Source organism: Salmo salar, chromosome ssa28, assembly GCF_905237065.1.
Source record: "Salmo salar chromosome ssa28, Ssal_v3.1, whole genome shotgun sequence".
NCBI lineage: Eukaryota > Metazoa > Chordata > Actinopteri > Salmoniformes > Salmonidae > Salmo > Salmo salar.
In genome coordinates, this window is record NC_059469.1 from 36,989,407 (window position 1) to 37,016,614 (window position 27,208).

At 44.3% G+C, this 27,208-nt stretch overlaps 1 protein-coding gene and 1 long non-coding RNA gene across 2 annotated transcripts in view; one reads left to right on the plus strand and one right to left on the minus strand.

The window, feature by feature from the left end:
* Positions 1–2,120: 2,120 nt before the first annotated feature.
* LOC123731443 (uncharacterized) lies at positions 2,121–2,507 on the minus strand. The gene is made up of 2 exons (XR_006762567.1): positions 2,442–2,507; positions 2,121–2,390 (listed from the first exon to the last, which is right to left on the minus strand). It is a non-coding gene; the product is annotated as an uncharacterized lncRNA (long non-coding RNA).
* A 4,981-nt stretch (positions 2,508–7,488) lies between these two features.
* The window catches only part of sft2a (Vesicle transport protein SFT2A), a 32,047-nt gene continuing 12,327 nt past the window's right edge, over positions 7,489–27,208 (plus strand). The window contains 6 exon segments of the mRNA NM_001146389.1: positions 7,489–7,647; positions 8,795–8,881; positions 13,226–13,308; positions 21,647–21,728; positions 22,977–23,012; positions 23,284–23,342. Coding sequence (NP_001139861.1) covers positions 7,582–7,647; positions 8,795–8,881; positions 13,226–13,308; positions 21,647–21,728; positions 22,977–23,012; positions 23,284–23,342 — 413 coding nt within the window. The 5' untranslated portion in view covers positions 7,489–7,581.

Genomic DNA, 27,208 nt, shown 5'->3' on the forward strand with positions numbered 1-27,208 from the left:
TTTGACAGTATTACCTGATGTAAACTTAGGCTACAGTTTGGATGACAGTTACTGTATTGAAAATGCACAAGGCTGCACTTCTATGGCATATATCAATTTCAACAGGACTATTTACATATTACTGTATGTGGGTTATTGATTGAAAGAGACTGGACAACCCAAGGGGCTCAAAGGAAAAAAAACTAAATTATAAAGAAACCACCCCTAAGGCACAACTTTTCCTTACTTTGTCTACTGTGATGTCCTCACATGCTGCATCCATTGCAGCCAGCAGGGTCATCTGTGCGTGTGGCTGACGATCGTACACCTTCCACCTCCATGCTGAAAATAACTCCTCAATTGGGTTAAGGAATGGTGAATAAGGTGGGAGGAATTCTATGAGCATCCTCGGGTGGGTCACAAACCATTGCCTTATGATGTTTTATCGATGGAAACTCACATTATCACAAATGACCACATACTTTGGCAAATCCTCTCTAAACAGACCCCTCTCATCATCAGGGATGAGAGCCCTGTAGAGAGTCTGTAAAAAGTTGAGTAGATGCTGGGTGTTGTATGGCCCTATAAGGGGGATATGGGTTAGGACACCATGCTTCCGAAATAGCAGCACACATGGTGATATTTCCTCCCCGTTGGCCTGGCAAATCCACAGTAGCTCTGTGACCGATGATATTCCGACCCCGCCTCCTGCATTTGGTCAGGTTGAAGCCAGCCTCATCCACGTATACAAAGTTGTGAGAGGGTTCACTTGATTCCAACTCCATTATACGCTATATCCCAGAACACACAGTTGAATTTGTTTTGGTAAGGAAGAGTGACATAAAATGTACATATATTGCATGTTCCTTCCACAGCAATGGAAATGTGTGCAGTTTATGCTTACTGTACTATGTATCACTATAAAATGTTGCTGTAGTTACATAGATATATGTTTTACCTGTATATACTGGTACCGTAGCTCCTTAACTCTGTCCTCATTCCTTTGGAATGGTACACGGTACAGCTGTTTCATACTCATCTGGTTTCTATGCAGCACCCTGTCGATGGTTGAGATGCTAACCGTATGGATGTTTTCAAAGACATCGTTGTCTTCTATAATGGTCCTTTGTATTTCCCTGAGTCTCATGGCATTGTTTGCTCGGCCCATGGTGCAAATAGCGTCCTCCTGTTGAGGTGTGAAAAGGCGTCCTCTGCCACTGGTTTGAGGTAATCTTGCAGTCCTATGTGGGGGGAAAAAATGCAGTGATGCATCGCACATTTTCACATAGACAAAAACTATGTGAACACACATTTTACTGTAAAACATACAGGTGGGTGCATGTAAGGTGCAGTATGGATCTGTATAGAGTATATTTCTGTATGCTGTGAAATACAAGTGGGCTACTGTAATATGAAGCATTGTAGGAAGTATACAGTATACTGCTTATATATAGTAACTGTGCACTGTACATTGGTGGACATACCTGTTCTTTCTTCGAAACGTTTGAACTATTGAGGACACGGTTGATCTCCCAATATTCGGCTGCACCCGTCGACCCGCCTCAGCCATTGTAAGGCCATGATTGACAACATGGTCTATAATAGTGGCCCGTATGTCCTCTTCTGCCTCTTCCTCTGTTTTGCCTTCCACCACACATCCTTGCTCCTCTTCCTCCTCCTCTTGGCTGTTGACCCTGTTCGTTTCCTGGTCCATCCATTATTGGAAAATTGCAACTCTGTGTTGTGGTCTGTCTATATATGCTTGCCAATTGATTCTTCATGAGATGCACCTTTGAGCAATTTAGACAACTGGTTGATTGTTGGTTGAACTAACGCTTTACATTCCTTCATGAGTGAGGGTCAATTTCACCCCCATCATTCATCAATTCACGTTTTTGTACAAAAGGTCTAATAGAAATGTGTAAAACTATGCTTGACAGTTTATGACAAATAGTTCAACAATTTTGCATGTAATGGCTTATGCAAGGAACTAATGCCTAGATGTTTTGAGGGGTAAGACTATTCAACAGAGAACCATCTACTATATTTTGATCAACATGACATGAGCAATTGAAAAGGTGGAAAAAAGCTGACACTTGTACATTATCAATTGCAATATGTACAAAAGCAATTGCAATTTGTTCAAAGGAATAAGAAATTGCTTTAATGATGTGCACAAGTGACTAGATGATTTGGAATTTGTACAAGTAGTATCAAGAATGGCACTTTTGATCTAAGAAATGCACCAAAGCGACTGAGAAAAACTGTAATGACTTCAACACTGAGTAATGGCAGTTCAAGCTGTGGGTTTACAGTTTTTCTCAATCGCTAAAACACAATTTCTGAAACCTTGCTTCATTTCCTGAAAACATTAAACACAAAACCTCATCTTCAAGCACTATTTACATAACCTCTGACTCCTCTCCTCTCCTCTCCTCATCTTCAAGCACTATTTACATAACCTCTGACTCCTCTCGCAAAATGAAACATTCGCCTCAAAACAGTTTTACCTGTGTTCAAAATCAAACACTGCTCTCACATCATAAACAAAGTGCTCAAAATGATATACACTCTCAAACAGTCAGTAAACAATACACCGAAAAATAGAAAACACATTGTTCAAAACATACAATTCTCAGGGAGAAGTACATTTTTAATCTAAAAAAATATTCATATTTTTCCGTCATTGTCTTTTGATGAACGAAAACATGTTCTGTCATAGTAGCTCAAAATTGGTCAGAAATGACATTTTAGTCACTTAGCAGACGCTCTTATCCAGAGCGACTTACAGTAGTGAATGCATACATTTCATTTCATGCATTTTTTTTTTGTACTCACCCCACGTGGGAATTGAACCCAAAACCCTGGCATTGCACACACTATGCTCTACCAACTGAGCCACAGGGAAGGCTTTGCTCTTTGCAATTTCGTTTTTTGTTCTTCCTCCTCCTTGTACCCCTATTTTTACAGTACTGTACCCTGCATCTCACAAACGTGTCCTTTGTCTCTGTGATACTGTAATTATTGTTCTTTGTTGATATGAACCTGCAACCAGTCAAAATCTATTGAGCAGTCAGTACTGTTAATAAATGTTAAGCACAATGTTCAGGGCCATACAATTTGTCCATTGTACAGTATACAGCCTACAATGCACTGTACTACAGTATACAATACTAAAAGGGACAAAAATCAAAGGAGTAAACATGTGATCAATGTGCTTCTTCTTGTCTTTGGGCTGGGTCAGGCCAGAGCACTTCGTCGACATCACAAGCAATATTGTCCCTCCTGAGGCAACGGGGGAAGAAGCCTCTTGTGTGCCGTATCCAGCCCCGACATGATTCCTCACCTATTTCACCACAGGTTAAATCCATGGCTTGCAGCAGATTTACTCTGGTGTAGGGTTGTCTATCATACACTTTCCATCTCCAAGAGGAGAAAAACTCCTCAATCGGATTCAGGAAAGGCGAGTATGGAGGGAGGTACAAGTTCATAAACTGCCCATTGATGTTAAACCATTCCCTTACCTGAGCAGCTCGGTGGAAACTGACATTGTCCCACAGTATCACATAGGTGGGAATGACTTCAACACTGAGCAAATGGCCCTCAAGCTGTGGGTTTAATGACTTCAACACTGAGCAAATGGCTCTCAAGCTGTGGGTTTAATGACTTCAACACTGAGCAAATGGCCCTCATGCTGTGGGTTTAATGACTTCAACACTGAGCAAATGGCCCTCAAGCTGTGGGTTTAATGACTTCAACACTGAGCAAATGGCCCTCATGCTGTGGGTTTAATGACTTCAACACTGAGCAAATGGCCCTCAAGCTGTGGGTTTAATGACTTCAACACTGAGCAAATGGCCCTCATGCTGTGGGTTTAATGACTTCAACACTGAGCAAATGGCCCTCAAGCTGTGGGTTTAATGACTTCAACACTGAGCAAATGGCCCTCAAGCTGTGGGTTTAATGACTTCAACACTGAGCAAATGGCCCTCATGCTGTGGGTTTAATGACTTCAACACTGAGCAAATGGCCCTCAAGCTGTGGGTTTAATGACTTCAACACTGAGCAAATGGCCCTCATGCTGTGGGTTTAATGACTTCAACACTGAGCAAATGGCCCTCAAGCTGTGGGTTTAATGACTTCAACACTGAGCAAATGGCCCTCATGCTGTGGGTTTAATGACTTCAACACTGAGCAAATGGCCCTCATGCTGTGGGTTTAATGACTTCAACACTGAGCAAATGGCCCTCAAGCTGTGGGTTTAATGACTTCAACACTGAGCAAATGGCCCTCATGCTGTGGGTTTAATGACTTCAACACTGAGCAAATGGCCCTCATGCTGTGGGTTTAATGACTTCAACACTGAGCAAATGGCCCTCATGCTGCTCCATTTGGATAAAGCAGTGTTTCCCAAACTCGGTCCAAGGGGTGCACATTTTGGTGTTTGTCCTGAGTGGCGCAGCGGTTTAAGGCACTGCAGCTCAGTGCAAGAGGTGTCACTACATCCCCTGGTTCAAATCCAGGCTGCATCACATCTGGCTGTGATTGGGAGTCCCATTTTTTTTTATTTCACCTTTATTTAACCAGGTAGGCAAGTTGAGAACAAGTTCTCATTTACAATTGCGACCTGGCCAAGATAAAGCAAAGCAGTTCGACAACATACAAAAACACAGAGTTACACATGGAGTAAAACAACATACAATCAATGATGCAGTAGAAAAAAATAAGACTATATACAATGTGAGCAAATTATGTGAGATAAGGGAGGTAAAGGCAAAAAAGGCCATAGGGCGGCGCACAATTGGCCCAGCGTTGTCTGTGTTTGGCAGTCATTGTAAATAAGAATTTACACAGTTGATAAATGTTCAAAGCTTGATGATTTGAATCAGCTGTGTAGTGCTAGGTGCAAAAACCAAAATGTGCACCCCTTGGGGTCCCGAGGACTGAGTTTGGGAAACCCTGGATCATAGGCACATTTTGTGTGAATTCAAGGCCTTTGGATCTCAAGCCTGAACCTCTGGCACCAACTCATTGGGCTGTTATTGAAGGTGGACTACAGCCATCTGCTGGGTCATAAAAATACTCCTGTAATTCATTTCATTACCACTCTTACATTCGTATTGTTGATCACAACCATCAAAGCAACATTCGCAATGCAAATGAAGGGCATTTTCATTAATTATGATATTTGCTCAGTACTTGAAGGGCGTAATTTACAATGCTTTTTGAGTTGCCAACACCGATTGGAAGGTGAGTGTTGAGCCAATATCTTCTCTATCTGCAGATCCAGAGGCATCTGGCAGTCAGTCCTCTTTTCCTGGTCAAATGAATTGTGGTGTAAAATTCCCATGACATTTTGAGTCATAATGTAGCTTGATTGTGGCCATGTAACCTTTGGGCTGGCCAGCATAGTGCTCACCAAAATGCTAATGACAAACACCAAAGCCCGACTTTCAGCGTTGTACATTTTTGTAATTATTATATCCTATGGGAGCAGCCAAAACATTTTGGATACTGAAGTTGGAAATATGTTAAAAAAAAATATGACCGTTTACAATCTCACAAATTAGTGAGATTTACTACAAAACAAATACAAGATATACCACATTAGTACCCATTGTTGAAATTAGGACAGGGATTGGTGTGTTTTACTGAGCCAAACCCAACTGGAAAATGGGCTTTATGCTTCAAGTTCCATAATCAAGTAATATCAGACTTTCTCTGTATATCATTGATCATCTGCTCCCCTGAAAGGTGGTAGATATACATTAAGAAAAGTAGGCCATTTTGTCATATCAATTCATGTAGTGTCCTCACCATTACTCCTTTTCTACATCTGCCTTTCAGTAAGCAGGAAAGGAGGTTTGTGAATTATGCCCACACCAATAAAAAAAAGGCAGATTTTTTTATTTATTGTATTGGCTGATGTAACTGGATTAAGTTCATGATGATCTGCTCAGATGCCATACTGTTGTCTCCTCCAGCGGGCACATTCTGAACCCCCCCATATCGTGTTCTCCTCCAGCGGGCACATTCTGCCCCCATACCGTGTTCTCCTCCAGCGGGCACATTCTGAACCCGCCTCCATACCGTGTTCTCCTCCAGCGGGCACATTCTGAACCCGCCTCCATACCGTGTTCTCCTCCAGCGGGCACATTCTGAACCCGCCTCCATACCGTGTTCTCCTCCAGCGGGCACATTCTGCCCCCATACCGTGTTCTCCTCCAGCGGGCAAATTCTGAACCCCACATACTGTGTTCTCCTCCAGCGGGCACATTCTGCCCCATACCGTGTTCACCTCCAGCGGGCACATTCTGAACCCCCCCATACCGTGTTCTCCTCCAGCGGGCACATTCTGAACCCCCCATACTGTGTCCTCCTCCAGCGGGCACATTCTGCCCCCATACCGTGTCCTTCCAGATATGAAGAAACAGATATTTTGTTATTTTTTTACATTTTGTCTTTTTTTTACATATTTGTTTTCTTTTACTCGATGCCCAATTTGGAAACTATAAACGAGAACACGAGTTGATATACAATGTTTTTTGTTTTCAACTACAAAAATGATAAAACGCTGAATGTCCTATTGTTTTTGGCCTTGACAAGATGAAAGGAAATTGGAATTATGAATAAGCACCTAGATGCTTCCATACACCTCTTCCTCTCTGCCTGAACCGTAAATGGAAAGCACTCTTTTCGCAGCAGGTTAGGAGAATTTACACCGCAGTTAACGTAGCAGTATAGTTAACGTAGCAGGTTAGGAGAATTTACGCCGCAGTTAACGTAGCAGTATAGTTAACGTAGCAGGTTAGGAGAATTTACGCCGCAGTTAACGTAGCAGTATAGTTAACGTAGCAAGTTAGGAGAATTTACGCCGCAGTTAACGTAGCAGTATAGTTAACGTAGCAAGTTAGGAGAATTTACGCCGCAGTTAACGTAGCAGTATAGTTAACGTAGCAAGTTAGGAGAATTTACGCCGCAGTTAACGTAGCAGTATAGTTAACGTACCAGGTTAGGAGAATTTACGCCGCAGTTAACGTACCAGGTTAGGAGAATTTACGCCGCAGTTAACGTAGCAGTATAGACCGGCCAGTGTTGGATCAGTGCAAACCGGCCAGTGTTGGATCAGTGTAAACCGGCCAGTGTTGGATCAGTGCAAACCGGCCAGTGTTGGATCAGTATAAACCGGCCAGTGTTGGATCAGTGCAAACCGGCCAGTGTTGGATCAGTGCAAACCGGCCAGTGTTGGATCAGTGCAAACCGGCCAGTGTTGGATCAGTGTAAACCGGCCAGTGTTGGATCAGTGCAAACCGGCCAGTGTTGGATCAGTATAAACCGGCCAGTGTTGGATCAGTGCAAACCGGCCAGTGTTGGATCAGTGTAAACCGCGGATCAGAGAGGCCACTTTTAATGCCAGCTGAGACATTATTAAAACATTATTACGGGCCGTGGTTCACCGGTGTGTTTTTCCTCTGCTCTGTCAGGTGGTAACAAACAGACACGCCTCACCGTGAAGGTCTCCGGAAGTTATTTACTTAGCTAGCTCATTTAGCTCCTAAAACAAATAAATAAATACACTTATAGACATATTTATTGTCAACGATGGACAAACTTCGTAGTATGATAGGAGGACGAGAAGACAACGAGGAAGCAGGGCTCACGGCGCAGGTAAACACAGCGGGGTGTTGTATTTTATCTGGGCTTTGAGTTAGTTAGCCAGTTAGCTAGCAAGCTAACTAACTAACTGGCTAACTAACTAACTGGCTAGCTAACTGACTAGCTAACTAACTAGCTAACTGGCTAGCTAACTGGCTAGCTAACTGGCTAGCTAAAGGACTGACTAGCTAACTGGCTAGCTAACTAACTAGCTAACTAACTAACTAACTGGCTAGCTAACTAACTAACTGGCTAGCTAACTAACTAACTGGCTAGCTAACTAACTAGCTAACTAACTAGCTAACTAACTAACTAGCTAACTAACTAACTAGCTAACAACCTTGAGTCGAGTGGTACATTAATGTGGGACCACATCAAATGCATTATTTCCTTGTTCTTGGAGTCACGACTATTTTAATCTCTCCACTCTATATAGCTTGTGTTTATAACTAATACACATTGTGTTGTGTTGTATGTCGACTGTAGCTGAAATCTAGTTTGGTAAACTAGGTAGTAGGAGTAAAACTAGCGAGTTGTGACCATAGACATCCCTAATTGAATTGTATGGCTCTTTTGACAACTAATACTGTCTTCTTATCGTTTTAATCCTGTGTATTGTTATGCATCGCTGCTCTTTTTTACATGCTTTCATAAGGAGATGGATCAGATGAGGTAAGGTTTGTGTTGAACACTGGTTTTCATCCACATGAAGAAGACAAGCTGTGTCTAATTTATTCACTTAGTTTGAAGACATGTAGACGTTGTGTTTATTTCCCCTGCTAGTAATGGACACTTCAAAAACCGAACATTAGTTTAAAAAAACACAATGATGCTCAGCTAATTTACATTACATGGCTTTCCATTTCCTGTCTTGTGTTTATCAATGTCTTGAAACAAATATTGATTTGCGCTGGTGTCATAGAAGTTGACCTATGTTCCTTTGTTTGTGTGTAACTGTTTGTGTAATTGGATGTTTTTTTTGTGTGTGTACACAAACATTGACCTTACTTTAACTTACACTCTCTTCTTTGCCACTGGTCAGCTTGGTAGAACCATCCAGTAGGAAGAGAGACCTTGGGATCCTGGGTCTGTGCTTTGGGTTGTTGCCCGTCTGTCTTGTGACATCCTGCCATTGTTCTCTCTCTCTCTCTCTCCTCAGGTCCTGGATGCCTCGACGCTCAGCTACAGCACCCGGGTGAAGTGGTTCGTCATATGCTTCGCGTCAGGCATCCTGTGCTCCATACTGGTGAGATTTCACCCTATTTCAGTGGTATTCTGAGTCTGTAATCGTACCCTTTTCCCTAATATAGTGCACTATTGTTGACCCGGGCTGTACTCTATAGACCTATAGATGGGTTGGTTTTTTTAGCAACAAAACTGATGCATGTGCAACTATGGGACAAAACAGATGGGGTTTGGCTTAGATTATTGATGGTATGTTTTAATAAAACTTTTTTTTAACTAGGCAAGTCAGTTAAGAACAAGTTCTTATTTACAATGACAGCCTAGGAACAGTGGGTTAACTGCCTTGTTCTGGGGGCAGAACGACAGATTTTTACCTTGTCAGCTCGGGGGATTCGATCTAGCAACCTTCCGGTTACTAGTCCAACGCTCTAACCACTAGGTTACCCGCCACCCCAATGTAAACTATATTTCATCTTTAATGTTTATTGAAAACATAAAGTTAGACAATGACCACTTGTCTTTTCAAATATATTGTTACAGTAGTTGACTAGCTAGCTAATTTTAACCATATTAGCATCATTCAAAACAAGACATGGTATCAATAACAAGATGAGACTAGCTGGAAGGAGTCACTGACCATTCCCATCATGACAGCTTCTTCGTCATTGTTGCTGGCTATCTGGCCATTCAGAACCATAGCAACACACGGCCTTCTGCCGCGTTGACGAGCACGCATGGTTTTGGTGACGACGTCAGCTAACCAGCCTATATGAGTTAGGCCCCCCCGTCCATATAATTGCGTAAACTGTAATCTAAAAGGCCAAACTGATCAGAGATCAATAGAGATCAATACTACTCTGAGGCAGTTTACAGGCTGTGGCCTGTCTGTCTGGACCACGCCGGTAGTTTCATCAGTTTGTGTGTTGTTGACGTTTTTAGTTGTAGAAAATACTTATTATTGTTTCACTATCTGTTGTAATGTTTGGTTGCACATTCCCCTCTTCCCTTCCAATACCCACGGCTGTTTCCATCCACAAAGCACTTTGTTTTCACATTCTCTTCCTTGTTTACACTGTACAGTATTCTCCTTCTGCCATCCACCTCCACAAACAAGTATCTGTCCACAGCATGATACCAGTGATGACTGTACTCTACAGTAAACCACATGATGCCAGTGATGACTGTACTCTACAGTAAACCACGGCATGATGCCAGTGATGACTGTACTCTACAGTAAACCACAGCAGCTCTATCAAGCCGTAAGGTTATTCAGCATTTCCTTGTCCAACTAAGTTTCCCCGGAGCTTGTTCTAGAGTCCGTTCCCACCGTTGTTTGGACAGCTGATTGACGTGTTTTGTTGACCTTTTCCTAATTCTGTTGGGGATCTCACCCTCAGGTGAGAAGGTACATGAGTTCAGTCTCTGTGTCAGAGAAAACAAAAGTAAAACCTTAGTCACAGTGGATAGTATCTGTACCTTTCCACTCTGTTAGTGTGGTCTGGTCTGTCTACAGATCAGTTATCTCCTCTGTTAGTGTGGTCTGGTCTGGTCTGTCTACAGATCAGTTATCTCCTCTGTTAGTGTGGTCTGGTCTGTCTACAGATCAGTTATCTCCTCTGTTAGTCTGGTCTGGTCTGTCTACAGATCAGTTATCCACTCTGTTAGTGTGGTTCTGGTCTGTCTACAGATCAGTTATCTCCTCTGTTAGTGTGGTCTGGTCTGTCTACAGATCAGTTATCTCCTCTGTTAGTGTGGTCTGGTCTGTCTACAGATCAGTTATCTCCTCTGTTAGTGTGGTTCTGGTCTGTCTACAGATCAGTTATCTCCTCTGTTAGTGTGGTCTGGTCTGTCTACAGATCAGTTATCTCCTCTGTTAGTGTGGTCTGGTCTGTCTACAGATCAGTTATCTCCTCTGTTAGTGTGGTCTGGTCTGTCTACAGATCAGTTATCCACTCTGTTAGTGTGGTTCTGGTCTGTCTACAGATCAGTTATCTCCTCTGTTAGTGTGGTCTGGTCTGTCTACAGATCAGTTATCCACTCTGTTAGTGTGGTCTGGTCTGTCTACAGATCAGTTATCTCCTCTGTTAGTCTGGTCTGGTCTGTCTACAGATCAGTTATCCACTCTGTTAGTGTGGTCTGGTCTGTCTACAGATCAGTTATCTCCTCTGTTAGTCTGGTCTGGTCTGTCTACAGATCAGTTATCTCCTCTGTTAGTCTGGTCTGGTCTGTCTACAGATCAGTTATCTCCTCTGTTAGTGTGGTCTGGTCTGTCTACAGATCAGTTATCTCCTCTGTTAGTCTGGTCTGGTCTGTCTACAGATCAGTTATCTCCTCTGTTAGTCTGGTCTGGTCTGTCTACAGATCAGTTATCTCCTCTGTTAGTCTGGTCTGGTCTGTCTACAGATCAGTTATCTCCTCTGTTAGTCTGGTCTGGTCTGTCTACAGATCAGTTATCCACTCTGTTAGTGTGGTTATGGTCTGTCTACAGATCAGTTATCTCCTCTGTTAGTGTGGTCTGGTCTGTCTACAGATCAGTTATCTCCTCTGTTAGTGTGGTCTGGTCTGTCTACAGATCAGTTATCTCCTCTGTTAGTGTGGTCTGGTCTGTCTACAGATCAGTTATCCACTCTGTTAGTGTGGTCTGGTCTGTCTACAGATCAGTTATCTCCTCTGTTAGTGTGGTCTGGTCTGTCTACAGATCAGTTATCTCCTCTGTTAGTGTGGTCTGTCTACAGATCAGTTATCTCCTCTGTTAGTGTGGTTATGGTCTGTCTACAGATCAGTTATCTCCTCTGTTAGTGTGGTTATGGTCTGTCTACAAAAGGGTTGTACTGATAACACCTCTGGAGAGTGATTATTCACACTGCGTTAATAAAACTGTTGAGTGCCATTCATAACAGAGGCCCTCTATATTATCCCCTCATTCGTCATTGATTCTACTAGTTCAGGAATATGTCTAACATGAATCATGTATTTGTATGCACCATTTGGTCTTTCTTAAGGAGAGTGGTCAGGTTGGTGTTAAACACCATGGGTTTATTCCACAAGAACAGAGCCTTTATCTAATAACCTACAGCATTTCTCTCCAACCCTGTTCCTGGAGAGATACCGTCCTGTAGATTTTAACTCCAACCCTGTTCCTGGAGAGATACCTTCCTGTAGGTTTTAACTCCAACCCTGTTCCTGGAGAGATACCTTCCTGTAGGTTTTAACTCCAACCCTGTTCCTGGAGAGATACCATCCTGTAGGTTTTAACTCCAACCCTGTTCCTGGAGAGATACCCTCCTGTAGGTTTTAACTCCAACCCTGTTCCTGGAGAGATACCTTCCTGTAGGTTTTAACTCCAACCCTGTTCCTGGAGAGATACCGTCCTGTAGGTTTTAACTCCAACCCTGTTCCTGGAGAGATACCTTCCTGTAGATTTTAACTCCAACCCTGTTCCTGGAGAGTTACCCTCCTGTAGGTTTTAACTCCAACCCTGTTCCTGGAGAGATACCCTCCTGTAGGTTTACATCAGGGCTCTCCAACCCTGTTCCTGGAGAGATACCCTCCTGTAGGTTTTAACTCCAACCCTGTTCCTGGAGAGTTACCCTCCTGTAGGTTTTAACTCCAACCCTGTTCCTGGAGAGATACCATCCTGTAGGTTTTAACTCCAACCCTGTTCCTGGAGAGATACCGTCCTGTAGGTTTTAACTCCAACCCTGTTCCTGGAGAGATACCGTCCTGTAGGTTTTAACTCCAACCCTGTTCCTGGAGAGATACCCTCCTGTAGGTTTTAACTCCAACCCTGTTCCTGGAGAGATACCCTCCTGTAGGTTTACAGCAGGGCTCTCCAACCCTGTTCCTGGATAGAAACCCTCCTGTAGGTTTACACTGTAGGAGACACAGCCAGGAGAAGAACACTCCTGCAGGTTATCTGGCACACCTCATTTTAATATATAGCTGGTTGATAAGCTGAATCAGCCGAGCGAAAACCTACAGGACGGTAGCGCTCCTGGAACAGGGTTGTAGAGCCCTGGACTATATGATGAACTTTAAAAAGGAAAAGCTTAATGACTGAAGGATCCTGTGTTTGTGAACCAGCAGGTCCATCTGTAGAAGTTGATATGGTGTTTCACCACTAGGTGGCGATCACGTAACACTGTATTTGTAACATTTCAGGAAACCGTTTTCCTTAGGCCCACTAATCCTTCTTGTTCAAAATAAAATACAGAAACAATACAAATATTAGCATTTTTAAATAATTTGACTTCCCTGTTATTTACCAAATAGTCTAATTCCAGGTAACATTGATCTTGTCTTCCAGGAGTTTCTTTAGCCGATCAGACTGCTCATACAAACTGAATGGTAGGATGATGCCTAGGTGGACATGGTAATGATTTCATGTTGTGTGTGTTTTAACCAGGGCACTGCACTGCTGTTCTTACCCAATGGCACCAAGCTGTTTGCTGTGTTCTACACACTAGGTAACCTTGCTGCACTCTCCAGGTGAGTCCATTCATTCGTTATGTTCATGGTCTGCTACCAATGCTGTTGTTACTGCCAGAGCTAAAGACAAAGCTATTTCCACTACAAACAATTCAGGAATTAAGCTACACTAAATGCATACTTATTTGATATACTTTTTACATTTTTAAAATTGCATTACACTTCTATTGTAATTTTAATGTGAGGTAATTTCACTAAGTTCCCTCCTATCCATTTAACTTGACTTTGGATGGACTTGACCCAGACACATTGAGTTGTTGGTGTTTTCTAACATCTGTGCGTTGATTTGAATGTTTAGCAACGCTCCACTAACGTGATTGATGGGGTGCCGAACCTTTTTTTAAATGTTTTTTAATTTTTTTGGTCCACACTTTACAAATGACCTATCAATTATTGATCTGCTGTCCCGTCACTCAGCTTGGAGTGTACTCAGTAGCAGTCTGTAAAGTAGCTGCCAAAGTCTACTTTGAGTTCATTGTCCAGGGGTGTTCCAAGTCACGGAATGTAGAATTCAGTCCCCTGTTCTAGCGGTTCTATTTCTATGTTTCAGGTGTCAGTAAGACCATTCGGTTTGTCTGACATACTGTGTAGCATTTTTTTTTTTTTTTAAATGTTCAGACAGAACAGAAGCACATTGGACGGGTTCGCCATTGAGCTTGATGTGGTAGTCCTGTGTGGCTCAGTAGGTAAGAGCATGGCACTAACGAACACCAAGGTCGTAGGGTAATTTCCCGCAGGGACCACACACACACCATTTTTTGTTGTCCCCATGCACTCACTGTACTCTAAGTAAGTTGCTTTGGACACAATGCACAGCTGTCTAGGATTCATTGTGGTAAAGGGTTTCTATAGTTCATTACATTTTTGTACAGTTCAGTAATGTCTTTTGATTGAATTCCTGATGGTGGAACAGGTGTGTTGGGTTTAGAATCAAGAGAGGGTTGAGCTGTCAGATAAATGTATTACACGTGACTCTCTCCAACATACCAGTCATACCAATAGACTCTAAAAATGGGACCCAATGCCTTGCTTGGCACTCGGCATGAAGGAGATTGATTGGGGATAAGGCCCCACGACAGACTTGCGTTTTGTCCAGGGATTGTAATTCTAATTACATTTTTACATTTTAGTCATTTAGCAGACGCTCTTATCCAGAGCGACTTACAGTAGTGAATGCATACATTTCATTTCATAGATTATTTTATTTTTTTCTGTGCTGCTCTAATCAGGAGATGGGCTCCTGCCCCTATGGGCCGTTCCGGCTCGGACAAGGCTAACTTGTCAAATGCTTACTTACTATAACACTGAACTAAAATATATAAACTCAACATGCAACAATTTCAAAGATTTTACTGAGTTACAGTTCATATAAGGAAATCAGTCAATTTTCAATAAATTCATTAAATCAAATCCAATTTTTGTCACATGCACCAAATACAGCGGGTACACCTTAGAGTGAAATGCTTACTTTCAAGCTCTTAACCAACGATGCAGTTAAGAAAACATTTACTAAATAAATGAATAGTTATCCCCTCCCGAGTGGCGCTGTCGTCTAAGACACTGCATCTCAGTGCAAGAGGAGTCACTGCAGTCCCTGGTTTGAATCCAGGCTGCATCACATCCGACTGTGATTGGGAGTCCCATAGGGCGGCGCACAATTGGCCCAGCGTCTTCCGGGGTAAGCCGTCATTGTAAATAAGATTTTTTTTTCTTAACTTCATTAGGGTAGGGGCACTATTTTCACCTCCGGATGAAAAGCATGCCTAAAGTAAACTTCCTGCTACTCAGGCCCAGAAGCTAGGATATGCTTATAATTGGTAGATTTTGGATAGAAAACACTCTAAAGTTTCCAAAACTGTTAAAATAATGTCTTGTGAGTATAACAGAACCGATATGGCAGGTGAAAACCTGAGAAAAATCCATCAAGGAAGTGGGATTTTTTAAATGTTTGTAGTTTTCTATTGAATACCATTACAGTATCCATTGACTTAGGACTCAAATTGCACTTCCTATGGCTTCCACTAGATGTCAACAGTCTTTAGAAATTGTTTCAGGCTTGTATTCTGAAAAATGAGGGAGTGTAAGACCTTTTATATTGACGAAGCTTTTGTCCCGTTGAAATGTTATTGATTATTATGACTAAAAACAACCTGAGGATTGATTATAAACATCGTTTGGCATGTTTCTACGAACGTCACTGATACTTTTCGGATTTTTTGTCTGTCTGTTCTGACTGCCTTTGAGCCTGTGGATTACTGAACAAAACACGCAAAAAAACCTGAGGTTTTTGGATATAAAGAGGGACTTTATCGAACAAAACAAACATTTTATTGAGTAAATGGGAGTCTTGTGAGTTGCAACCATATGAAGATCATCAAAGGTAAGTGATTAATTCTATTGCTATCTCTGACTTGTGGAACTCCTCTACTTGGCTGGTAACTATTTGGAATGATTTGTCTGCTGGGCGCTGTTCTCAGATAATCGCATGGTATGCTTTCGCCGTAAAGCCTTCTTGAAATCTGGCACTGAAGTTCATCTTTAAACCCATGTATAACACTTGTATGTTTTCTGAATTTTTATAATGAGTATTTCTGTTTTTGAATTTGGCGCTCTGCAATTTCACTGGATGTTGGCCAGGTGGGACGGTAGCTGACTTGCCTAGTTGGTCCTAGACTTGGCGCTCCGGTACCACATGCCGTGTGGTAGCAGAGAAAACAGTCTATGACTTGGGTGACTGGAGTCTCTGACTATTTTTTGGGGGGCCTTCCTCTGACACCGCCTGGTCCTGGATGGCAGGAAGCTTTGTCCCAGTGATGAACTGGGCCGTGTACACTACACGCCTTACGGTTGGATGCCGAGTAGTTACCATACCAGGCGGTGACGCAACCGGTCAGGATGCTCTCGATGGTGCAGCTGTAGAACTTTTTGAGGATCTGTCAGTCTCCTGAGGGGGGAAAAGGTGTTGTCGTGCCCTCTTCATGACTGTCTTGGCGTGTTTGGACCATGATAGTTTGGTGATGTGGACGCCAAGGAACTTGAAGCTCTCATTCTGCTCCACTGCAGCCCCTTCGATGAGAATGGGGGCATACTCAGTCCTCCTTTTCCTGTAGTCTGCGATCAGATCCTTTGTCTTGCTCACGTTGAGGGGGAGGTTGTTGTCCTGGCACCACACTGCCAGGTCTCTGACCACCTCCTTATTGGTTGTCTCATCGTTGTCGGTGATCAGGCCTACCACTGTTGTGTCGTCAGCAAACTTAATGACGGTGTTGGGAGTCGTGTTTGGCCATGCAGTCATGAGTGAACAGGGAGTACAGGAGGGGACTAAGCATGCACCCCTGTGGTGCCCCCATGTTGAGGATTAGCGTGATAGACGTGTTGTTGCATACCTTAACACCTGGGGACGGCCCATCAGGAAGTCCAGGATCCAGTTGCAGGGGGAGGTGTTTAGTCCCAGGGTCCTTAGCTTAGTGATGAGCTTTGTGGGCACTATGGTGTTGATCGCTGAGCTGTAGTCGATGAACAGCATTCTCACATAGGTGTTCCTTTTGTCCACGTGGGAAAGGGCAGTGTGTAGTGCGATTGAGATTGTGTCATCTGTGGATCCTTTGGGGTGATGTGTGAATTGGAGTGGGTCTAGGGTTTCCAGGATGATGGTGTTGATGTGAGCCATGACCAGCCTTTCAAAGCACTAAATGGCTACTGACGTGAGAGCTACAGGGCGGTAGTCATTTAGGCAGGTTACCTTTGCTTCCTTGGGCACAGGGACTATGGTGGTCTGCTTGAAACATGTAGGTATTACAGACTTGGTCAGGGAGAGGTTGAAAATGTCAGCTGTATGCTTCAGTGTTGCTTGCCTCGACGCAAGCATAAAAAGCGAGAATAAAAAGCATTCAGCCTATCTGGTAGGCTCGATTCACTGGGCAGCTCGCGGCTGGGTTTCCTTTTGTAGTCCGTAATAGTTTGCAAATCCTGCCACATTCGACGAGCGTCAGAGCCAGTGTAGTACGATTCCATCTTAGTCCTGTATTGATGCTTTTCTTGTTTGATAGGTGGTCTAGAGGTATTTTTTTTTCTTCTCTGGTTGCACATTTAACATGCTGGTAGAAATGAGGTAAAACGGATTTAAGTTTGCCTGCATTAAAGACCCCGGCCACTAGGAGCGCCTCTTCTTGATGAGCATTTTCTTGTTTTCTTATGGCCCTATTTCGCTCGTTCAGTGCGGTCTTAGTGCCAGCATTAGTTGATTTGTCCTGGTAAATAGACAGTCTTAGTGTGGTCTACATCTTATCATGAGGTACCCTCTCTCTCTTTAAGTTTTAGGCCCTAATCTATGGATTTTACATGACTGGCAGGGGTGCAGCCATGGGTGGGCCTTAGAGGGCATAGGCCCACCCACTTGGCAGCCATGCACACCCACTGGGGAGCCAGGTCCAGCCAATCAGAATGAGTTTTTCTTCACAAAAGGGCTTTATTACAGACAGAAATATTCCTCAGCACCCCTCCACCCCGCCTCAGATGATGCCGCAGGTGTAGAAGCCGGATGTGGGGGTCCTGGGCTGGCATGGTTACCTGTGGTCTGCGGTTGTGAGGCCTGGTGGACGTACTGCAGAATTTTTTTATAAAAAAAAAATATATATATCTTAAAATGTTGTTTTTGAAAACAAAAAACATTGGAGGCAGCTTGTTGTAGATAAATGAACATTAAATGATTTGGAAACAGCTCTGGGGGACATTCCTTCAGTCAGCATGCCAATTCTACGCTCCCTCAAAACATGACACATCTGTGGCATTGTGTTGCGTGACAAAACTGCACATTTTAGAGTGTCCTTTTTTGTTGTTGTCCCCAGCACAAGGTGCACCTGTATAATGATCATGCTGTTTAATCAGCTTCTTGATATGCCACAACTGTCAGGTGGATGGATTATCTTGGCAAAGGAGAAATGCTCACAAAACAGGGATGTAAACAAATTTGTGAATAAACGTTGAGAGAAATAGCTTTTTGTGATTCAACTCATGAAACATGGGACCAACACTTCTTTCGCGGTTCTTCTCCTCTGAGCCTGGTTCCTCCCCTCTAAGTTTTTTTTCTTCTTCTCCCTTATTTGGGAGTGTTTCCATGCCACTGTGCTTCTGCTTACTGAAATTCATTTGATTGGTTATCACAGACGGGCGTCGCGTCATCACAACCTCGTGTAGCTGTCTTTTTTGACACGGTATCATTTTCCTACCGGACGGTGAACTGTGACATCTCTTTGTTTCACGTGTCTTCTGTCATCCTATGTGTTTCCACAACGACAACACTGTGAAAAGAAACTGGTTCAGTGTGTCCTAACTTACTGTTCTGAACCACAAACAGTAGTGTCATGTTTACACTGGGCCTTTTTCACCAAATGGCACCCTATTCCCTATGTAGTGCACTACTTTTTTGACTAGGGCCTATTGTACACTATGTAAGGAATAGTGTGCCATTTGTAATGCAGACAAGGGCTTTTGTCCACACAGTAACTTGAAGTGCTCAGACCGTCATATTTGAATTGAAGGCGTATATTCAGGTAGGCAGGTGTATAAGTAACCATGCGTTTCATGTTGCATAATATATATACACCTAGGCCCACCAGCAGGTCCCTATAAAACCATTATACAAATACATACATGTCGTGTCTTTGGCATCATTAAACTGAAGACCTATTTTTATCAAATAAATTCTCTGTAATTATTATTATTATTATGACGTGATTAAACTAACTTAATCATGTAACTGTAATTAACTAGGAAGTCGGGGCACCAAGGAAAATATTCAGATTACAAAGTTATAATTTTCCTAATATAACTTTCAGATATTTTAATATCTGATCAATTAGTCTTCTAATTAATGAATTATTCTTTACCTCACGTCAGTCTCATTCCAAACGTCGTAAATTGTTGGTTATCTGCACGAACCCAGTCTTCACTATGAGTCATCCATACATCAATTGTCTTAGTAAATAAATTATTTAACTAAATAATCAATCACAGAAATGCACACAAACAAACAAACAAGTAGATATGGTTAGAGGGGAATGTGGGCTAAACCGGCTTGGTGGACAAAAGGGAAGTGGGGGTCAGCTGAGTTATAACAATTGAAATGCTAAGCCTTTGCACATGAACGCTCACTCATTCCGGAATAATTGCAATATATATACACTGCTCAAAAAAATAAAGGGAACACTTAAACAACACAATGTAACTCCAAGTCAATCACACTTCTGTGAAATCAAACTGTCCACTTAGGAAGCAACACTGACAATAAATTTCACATGCTGTTGTGCAAATGGAATAGACAACAGGTGGAAATTATAGGCAATTAGCAAGACACCCCCAATAAAGGAGTGGTTCTGCTGGTGGGGACCACAGACCACTTCTCAGTTCCTATGCTTCCTGGCTGATGTTTTGGTCACTTTTGAATGCTGGCGGTGCTTTCACTCTAGTGGTAGCATGAGACGGAGTCTACAACCCACACAAGTGGCTCAGGTAGTGCAGCTCATCCAGGATGGCACATCAATGCGAGCTGTGGCAAGAAGGTTTGCTGTGTCTGTCAGCGTAGTGTCCAGAGCATGGAGGCGCTACCAGGAGACAGGCCAGTACATCAGGAGACGTGGAGGAGGTCGTAGGAGGGCAACAACCCAGCAGCAGGACCGCTACCTCCGCCTTTGTGCAAGGAGGTGCAGGAGGAGCACTGCCAGAGCCCTGCAAAATGACCTCCAGCAGGCCACAAAGGTGCATGTGTCTGCTCAAGCGGTCAGAAACAGACTCCATGAGGGTGGTATGAGGGCCCGACGTCCACAGGTGGGGGTTGTGCTTACAGCCCAACACCGTGCAGGACGTTTGGCATTTGCCAGAGAACACCAAGATTGGCAAATTCGCCACTTGCACCCTGTGCTCTTCACAGATGAAAGCAGGTTCACACTGAGCACGTGACAGACGTGACAGAGTCTGGAGACGCCGTGGAGAACGTTCTGCTGCCTGCAACATCCTCCAGCATGACCGGTTTGGCGGTGGGTCAGTCATGGTGTGGGGTGGCATTTCTTTGCGGGGGCCGCACAGCCCTCCATGTGCTCGCCAGAGGTAGCCTGACTGCCATTAGGTACTGAGATGAGATCCTCAGACCCTTTGTGAGACCATATGCTGGTGCGGTTGTCCCTGGGTTCCTCCTAATGCAAGACAATGCTAGACCTCATGTGGCTGGGGTGTGTCAGCAGTTCCTGCATGAGGAAGGCATTGATGCTATGGACTGGCCCCCCCGTTCCCCAGACCTGAATCCAATTGAGCACATCTGGGACATCATGTCTTGCTCCATCCACCAACGTCACGTTGCACCACAGACTGTTCAGGAGTTGGCAGATGCTTTAGTCCAGGTCTGGGAGGAGATCCCTCAGGAGACCATCCGCCAACTCATCAGGAGCATGCCCAGGCGTTGTAGGGAGGTCATACAGGCACGTGGAGGCCACACACACTACTGAGCCTCATTTTGACTTGTTTTAAGGACATTACATCAAAGTTGGATCAGCCTGTAGTGTGGTTTTCCACTTTAATTTTGAGTGTGACTCCAAATCCAGACCTCCATGGGTTGATAAATTGGATTTCCATTGATTGTTTTTGTGTGATTTTGTTGTCAGCACATTCAACTATGTAAAGAAAAAAGTATTTAATAAGATTATTTCTTTCATTCAGATCTAGGATGTGTTGTTTAAGTGTTCCCTTTATTTTTTTGAGCAGCTTCTTCATCTGCGGCATCGTCTGCGACCAGCCACCCAGACAGCTGATGAAACGGAGGAGTATTTCTGTCTATAATAAAGCCTTTTTGTGGGAATAAACTCATTCTAATTGGCTGGGCCTGGCTCCCCAGTGGCTGGGCCTGGCTCCCCAGTGGCTGGGCCTGGCTCCCCAGTGGCTGCGCCTGGCTCCCCAGTGGCTGGGCCTGGCTCCCCAGTGGCTGGGCCTGGCTCCCCAGTGGCTGGGCCTGGCTCCCCAGTGGCTGGGCCTGGCTCCCCAGTGGCTGGGCCTGGCTCCCCAGTGGCTGGGCCTGGCTCCCCAGTGGCTGGGCCTGGCTCCCCAGTGGATACCTATTCACATTTCAAATAAGAATGTATTATTTTTGCTTGTCTGTTTTTTTTTAGTGTTGTTGCATTCATGTCAAGGTCTCTCATCAATAATATCCGCAACAACAAAAAGTTTATTTTTCCTGGTCTCTTTTGATCAATCTGTAGTCTTTCCAACATATAAATAATAGAAATAGAATCCATGTGACATTTTTATTTATACGGTTTTAAACCTGTGTGTTTTCTCCTTGTGTCTGCAGCACCTGTTTCCTGATGGGACCTCTGAAGCAGCTGAAGAGAATGTTTGAACCCACCAGACTGATAGCCACCTGTGTTATGCTGGTAACTAGCTACTGTACTTCATGTATTGTGGGTGGCAGCGTAGCCTAGTGGTTAGAGCGTTGGACTAGTAACCGAAAGGTTGCAAGATCGAATCCCCGAGCTGACAAGGTACAAATCTGTCGTTTGGCTCCATGAACAAGGCAGTTAACCCACTGTTCCTAGGTAGGCTGTTGTAAATAAGAATTTGTTCTTAACTGACTTGCCAGTTAAATAAAGATAAAATTGTAAAGATTTGAGTTTATTTGACATTATAAAAATACATACACACGTGTAATGTTAAACAACCACATATATCACAATCATTGCAAGTAATCCCATAACTGAGGGATGTGGCTGGACAGATGTTGCACTAGGCATTTCTAAGTTAGTCTATATTTGTCAAAAATGAATTTATAAACATTATTTTAAATGACATGGCTGTAAATATTACATTTTTTTATTTTTTTATTTAAGAATCATTCTATTATGTAGGCCTTAAGGGATTCAGCCGTTCTCTCCTTTTTAAGACACTGGTTTATTCAGTGTTGCATGATACTTCTGCTCGTAAGCTGTCGGTGGGTTTAGGCCTAGCCTGTCGGTGGGTTTAGGCCTAGCCTGTCGGTGGGTGGGTTTAGGCCTAGCCTGTCGGTGGGTGGGTTTAGGCCTAGCCTGTCGGTGGGTGGGTTTAGGCCTAGCCTGTCGGTGGGTGGGTTTAGGCCTAGCCTGTCGGTGGGTGGGTTTAGGCCTAGCCTGTCGGTGGGTTTGGGTTTAGGCCTAGCCTGTCGGTGGGTTTGGGTTTAGGCCTAGCCTGTCGGTGGGTTTGGGTTTAGGCCTAGCCTGTCGGTGGGTTTGGGTTTAGGCCTAGCCTGTCGGTGGGTTTGGGTTTAGGCCTAGCCTGTCGGTGGGTTTGGGTTTAGGCCTAGCCTGTCGGTGGGTTTGGGTTTAGGCCTAGCCTGTCGGTGGGTTTGGGTTTAGGCCTAGCCTGTCGGTGGGTGGGCAGCAGAATATATTTTGACCACGTTCCCAGATGCTCTTCTCCTCCGTCTTCATCAGCAAAACAATAACAAAGACGCTGGGGGGGGGGGGCGAACAGCGGCGTTGTTTTCACTAATGCGGATTACATCTTTTAAAGTTGATCTGCCTTTAGGGCACAAAGCTGAGTGGTAATCTGAAGTAAATCCCTCATAGAAGATTAATCAGATAATTCATTAATTTAATCAATATTTTAAAAGTTTTTTTTAAATCTAGTTTTTCTCTTTCTGCCTCCAGCTCTGTCTCATTTTGACGCTTTGTGCAGTTTTCTGGGTAAGTATCTGAAAGCCTCAAACAGTTCAGTAGCCTACATCGTGACCCTATGGCAGCGTTTCCCAGAACTCAGTTTTTGGGGTCCCCACTGGGGTTGCAGAATTTTAGTATTTTTTTGTTTGTTGCCGTAGCACTACACAGCTGATTTCAAATCCAATTGTATTTGTCACATACACATGGTTAGCAGATGTTTTAAACGCTGGCCTAATGCACTATAACACATATTTTTAACACCGTTGTCTGAGAATAGACGTTGTCTCTGTCTCTGTAGTGGGGAAAGAAGGGATTGGCCATCATCTTCTGCATTCTACAGTTCTTGGCTATGACGTGGTAAGTAACACTCCACTTACAGTGCGTTCAATTTAGGCCTAGATTCAATCCGTATATGTCGGCTCAATCGGACATTACGAATTGCAGATTTACATTTTTTTATTTTTTTTGCTGTTGCTCGTATTGCTATCCTTCTACCTTCCTAAAATACCTCATATTTTGTGACAACTGACGCGTCCTCTCCTTCAGTGTCAAACTAGGCTTGTAATAGTGTTGACAGTCATTGATCTTCAAGTCATTTTGCATGCCTCGCAGCCCCCCAGGGAACATCAGTCATTTTGCATGCCTCACAGCCCCCAGGGAACATCAGTCATGCCTCACAGCCCCCCAGGGAACATCAGTCATTTTGCATGCCTTACAGCCCCCCAGGGAACATCAGTCATTTTGCATGCCTCACAGCCCCCCAGGGAACATCAGTCATTTTGCATGCCTCACAGCCCCCAGGGAACATCAGGCATGCCTCACAGCCCCCCAGGGAACATCAGGCATGCCTCACAGCCCCCCAGGGAACATCAGGCATGCCTCACAGCCCCCCAGGGAACATCAGGCATGCCTCACAGCCCCCCAGGGAACATCAGTCATTTTGCATGCCTCACAGCCCCCCCAGGGAACATCGGTCATTTTGCATGCCTCACAGCCCCCCAGGGAACATCAGTCATGCCTCACAGCCCCCAGGGAACATCAGTGATTTTGCATGCCTCACAGCCCCCAGGGAACATCAGTCATGCCTCACAGCCCCCCAGGGAACATCAGTCATGCCTCACAGCCCCCAGGGAACATCAGTCATGCCTCACAGCCCCCAGGGAACATCAGTCATGCCTCACAGCCCCCCAGGGAACATCAGTCATGCCTCACAGCCCCCCAGGGAACATCAGGCATGCCTCACAGCCCCCCAGGGAACATCAGGCATGCCTCACAGCCCCCAGGGAACATCAGGCATGCCTCACAGCCCCCAGGGAACATCAGGCATGCCTCACAGCCCCCCAGGGAACATCAGGCATGCCTCACAGCCCCCCAGGGAACATCAGGCATGCCTCACAGCCCCCCAGGGAACATCAGGCATGCCTCACAGCCCCCCAGGGAACATCAGTCATGCCTCACAGCCCCCCAGGGAACATCAGTCATTTTGCATGCCTCACAGCCCCCCCAGGGAACATCAGTCATTTTGCATGCCTCACAGCCCCCCAGGGAACATCAGTCATGCCTCACAGCCCCCCAGGGAACATCAGTCATGCCTCACAGCCCCCAGGGAACATCAGTCATGCCTCACAGCCCCCCAGGGAACATCAGGCATGCCTCACAGCCCCCAGGGAACATCAGTCATGCCTCACAGCCCCCCAGGGAACATCAGTCATGCCTCACAGCCCCCCAGGGAACATCAGTCATGCCTCACAGCCCCCAGGGAACATCAGTCATGCCTCACAGCCCCCAGGGAACATCAGTCATTTTGCATGCCTTACAGCCCCCCAGGGAACATCAGTCATTTTGCATGCCTCATAGCCCCCCAGGGAACATCAGTCATTTTGCATGCCTCACAGCCCCCAGGGAACATCAGTCATGCCTCACAGCCCCCCAGGGAACATCAGTCATGCCTCACAGCCCCCCCAGGGAACATCAGGCATGCCTCACAGCCCCCCAGGGAACATCAGTCATGCCTCACAGCCCCCCAGGGAACATCAGTCATGCCTCACAGCCCCCAGGGAACATCAGTCATGCCTCACAGCCCCCAGGGAACATCAGTCATGCCTCACAGCCCCCCAGGGAACATCAGTCATGCCTCACAGCCCCCAGGGAACATCAGTCATGCCTCACAGCCCCCCAGGGAACATCAGTCATGCCTCACAGCCCCCCAGGGAACATCAGTCATGCCTCACAGCCCCCCAGGGAACATCAGTCATGCCTCACAGCCCCCCAGGGAACATCAGGCATGCCTCACAGCCCCCCAGGGAACATCAGTCATGCCTCACAGCCCCCCAGGGAACATCAGTCATGCCTCACAGCCCCCCAGGGAACATCAGGCATGCCTAGTGACAGTCTGTGGATGTGCCCCGCTTTACGCGCTGACCAACACGAGGTCGGCACCCTGTTTCTGATCTTGCACATCTGCGTGGTACCTTCAACATTTTAATTCTACAATGGCTTATGCAATATTAGTCTTTATTAGTTGGGTGACTACCTAATGTAATTTGATATGTTTTAAAACATTATTATTTATTTTTTTAATCTATGCGCTGTTGAAAATTGTGTTTTTAATGGATTTAAAGTTAGCAAACAGAGACTCTACTCTCACCTGGCTATAGCCTGCCTCCTGAAAGGGCTTACAATGTATTTTTTTTGTTTGTTCAGGTTCACCACCATCAGCAATGGTTTTGGTAGTTTTGCTTTAAACAATCAGTGTACAGTATATGATCATTTTAAATAAGCAGGCTTTAACTTGATCCTTTCATAACGATGAACCACTTTTGCGAGACGCACTGCATGTCTAAAGTGGGAGGAAGAAAAAAGAAGCTCACTATAAAAAATAAAATTAAAAAACAGTTTTTATGGATGTACTGACAAGATGCTTGTCTCTTCGCCCTGACAACGGCAGTCGTTGTCCACAAAGCGGCTCTCAACTATTCTTCTCTTTAGGTTGGTGGATGCATCTAATTTATTAGAATTTTTTTTTTTTTTTTCTATATTCGATGAGGATTGTCGACATTAACCACCTGTATTCAATGGAGCGAGATGCTTTACCTCTACCCATGATTATCTATAGCCGTCTCGAGACAACTCGGGGAGACAACCCGGGGTGTCATGTGTCCAACTTATACGCGTAACAACCTAAGCATTAAGAAACTTAGATTTATAAACCTCACTTAGCAAATAAGCCACTCCATTTTTTTATTTATTTGTTGACCAGATTTGACACTCATTGACCTCCTATATAAAAACTCTTGGCTTGGTGAGCAAAATAAACAATCCCACCTGCTAGGGAAGACCTCGCTTCTCTTCCTCTCTGTTTTAACATTTTTTCAAAACCATTTAGATTGAGATGGGGATTAACGTGCTTAACTTCTTAGAATTATTTGGCCACTTTAGTTGTGATACAAACCTTATCAAAACATATAGGTATATGGACTAGGCTACATGAGGTGTGTGACTATAATTTGCCATACTGCACACAAGCTAGGCATCATTCACAGGTGATAATATATCAATCACAAATCACAGGCTAATATTGTCACCCATCAGACTATTCTTAATTGAATGTTGTCTTTACATTTACTAAATAATATGCGTGTGAAATTTAGTTTTGATTTAGAATGGACCGTTAACATGCATCGGTCTGGAAACAGTGGGGGTTAAATCCAACATTGTGCTATATAATTATTGACTATGTCATAGCTAATTTTATAAATGATAAATATTGGTACATTACTAGATCAAACACAAGTTAGTTAGTGGAATAATAATGATTTCAGAACCAAAGTGGGGCGGGGGACAGAAACACAGGTTACATTGACCCCCCCCCAATCTGATATATCCCTAGTCTCCCTTATGGCTCAGATCATGTGCCTACACAGTATACCCATAGTCTCACATCCAGTGGCAGTCAGTGTTGTTTCAGATGAGGGAGGATGAGCATGGCCTTATTTCTATTACAGCATATTGGATGACTGTCATTCATATTCCATTCACCCAGCTCAATGTAACATTGATAGGTTTAGGTTACTATACGATACTCTAATCGTCCCTGTACCCATCATGAGGTTGCTACAACCTAGCCTATGAATGAAACATTACAACGTAGGTGCACACAGGTCAAGAGACAAGTTGGAGTAATCAAAGTGACAGACGGACACATTCAGTACCGCCTTGCACAC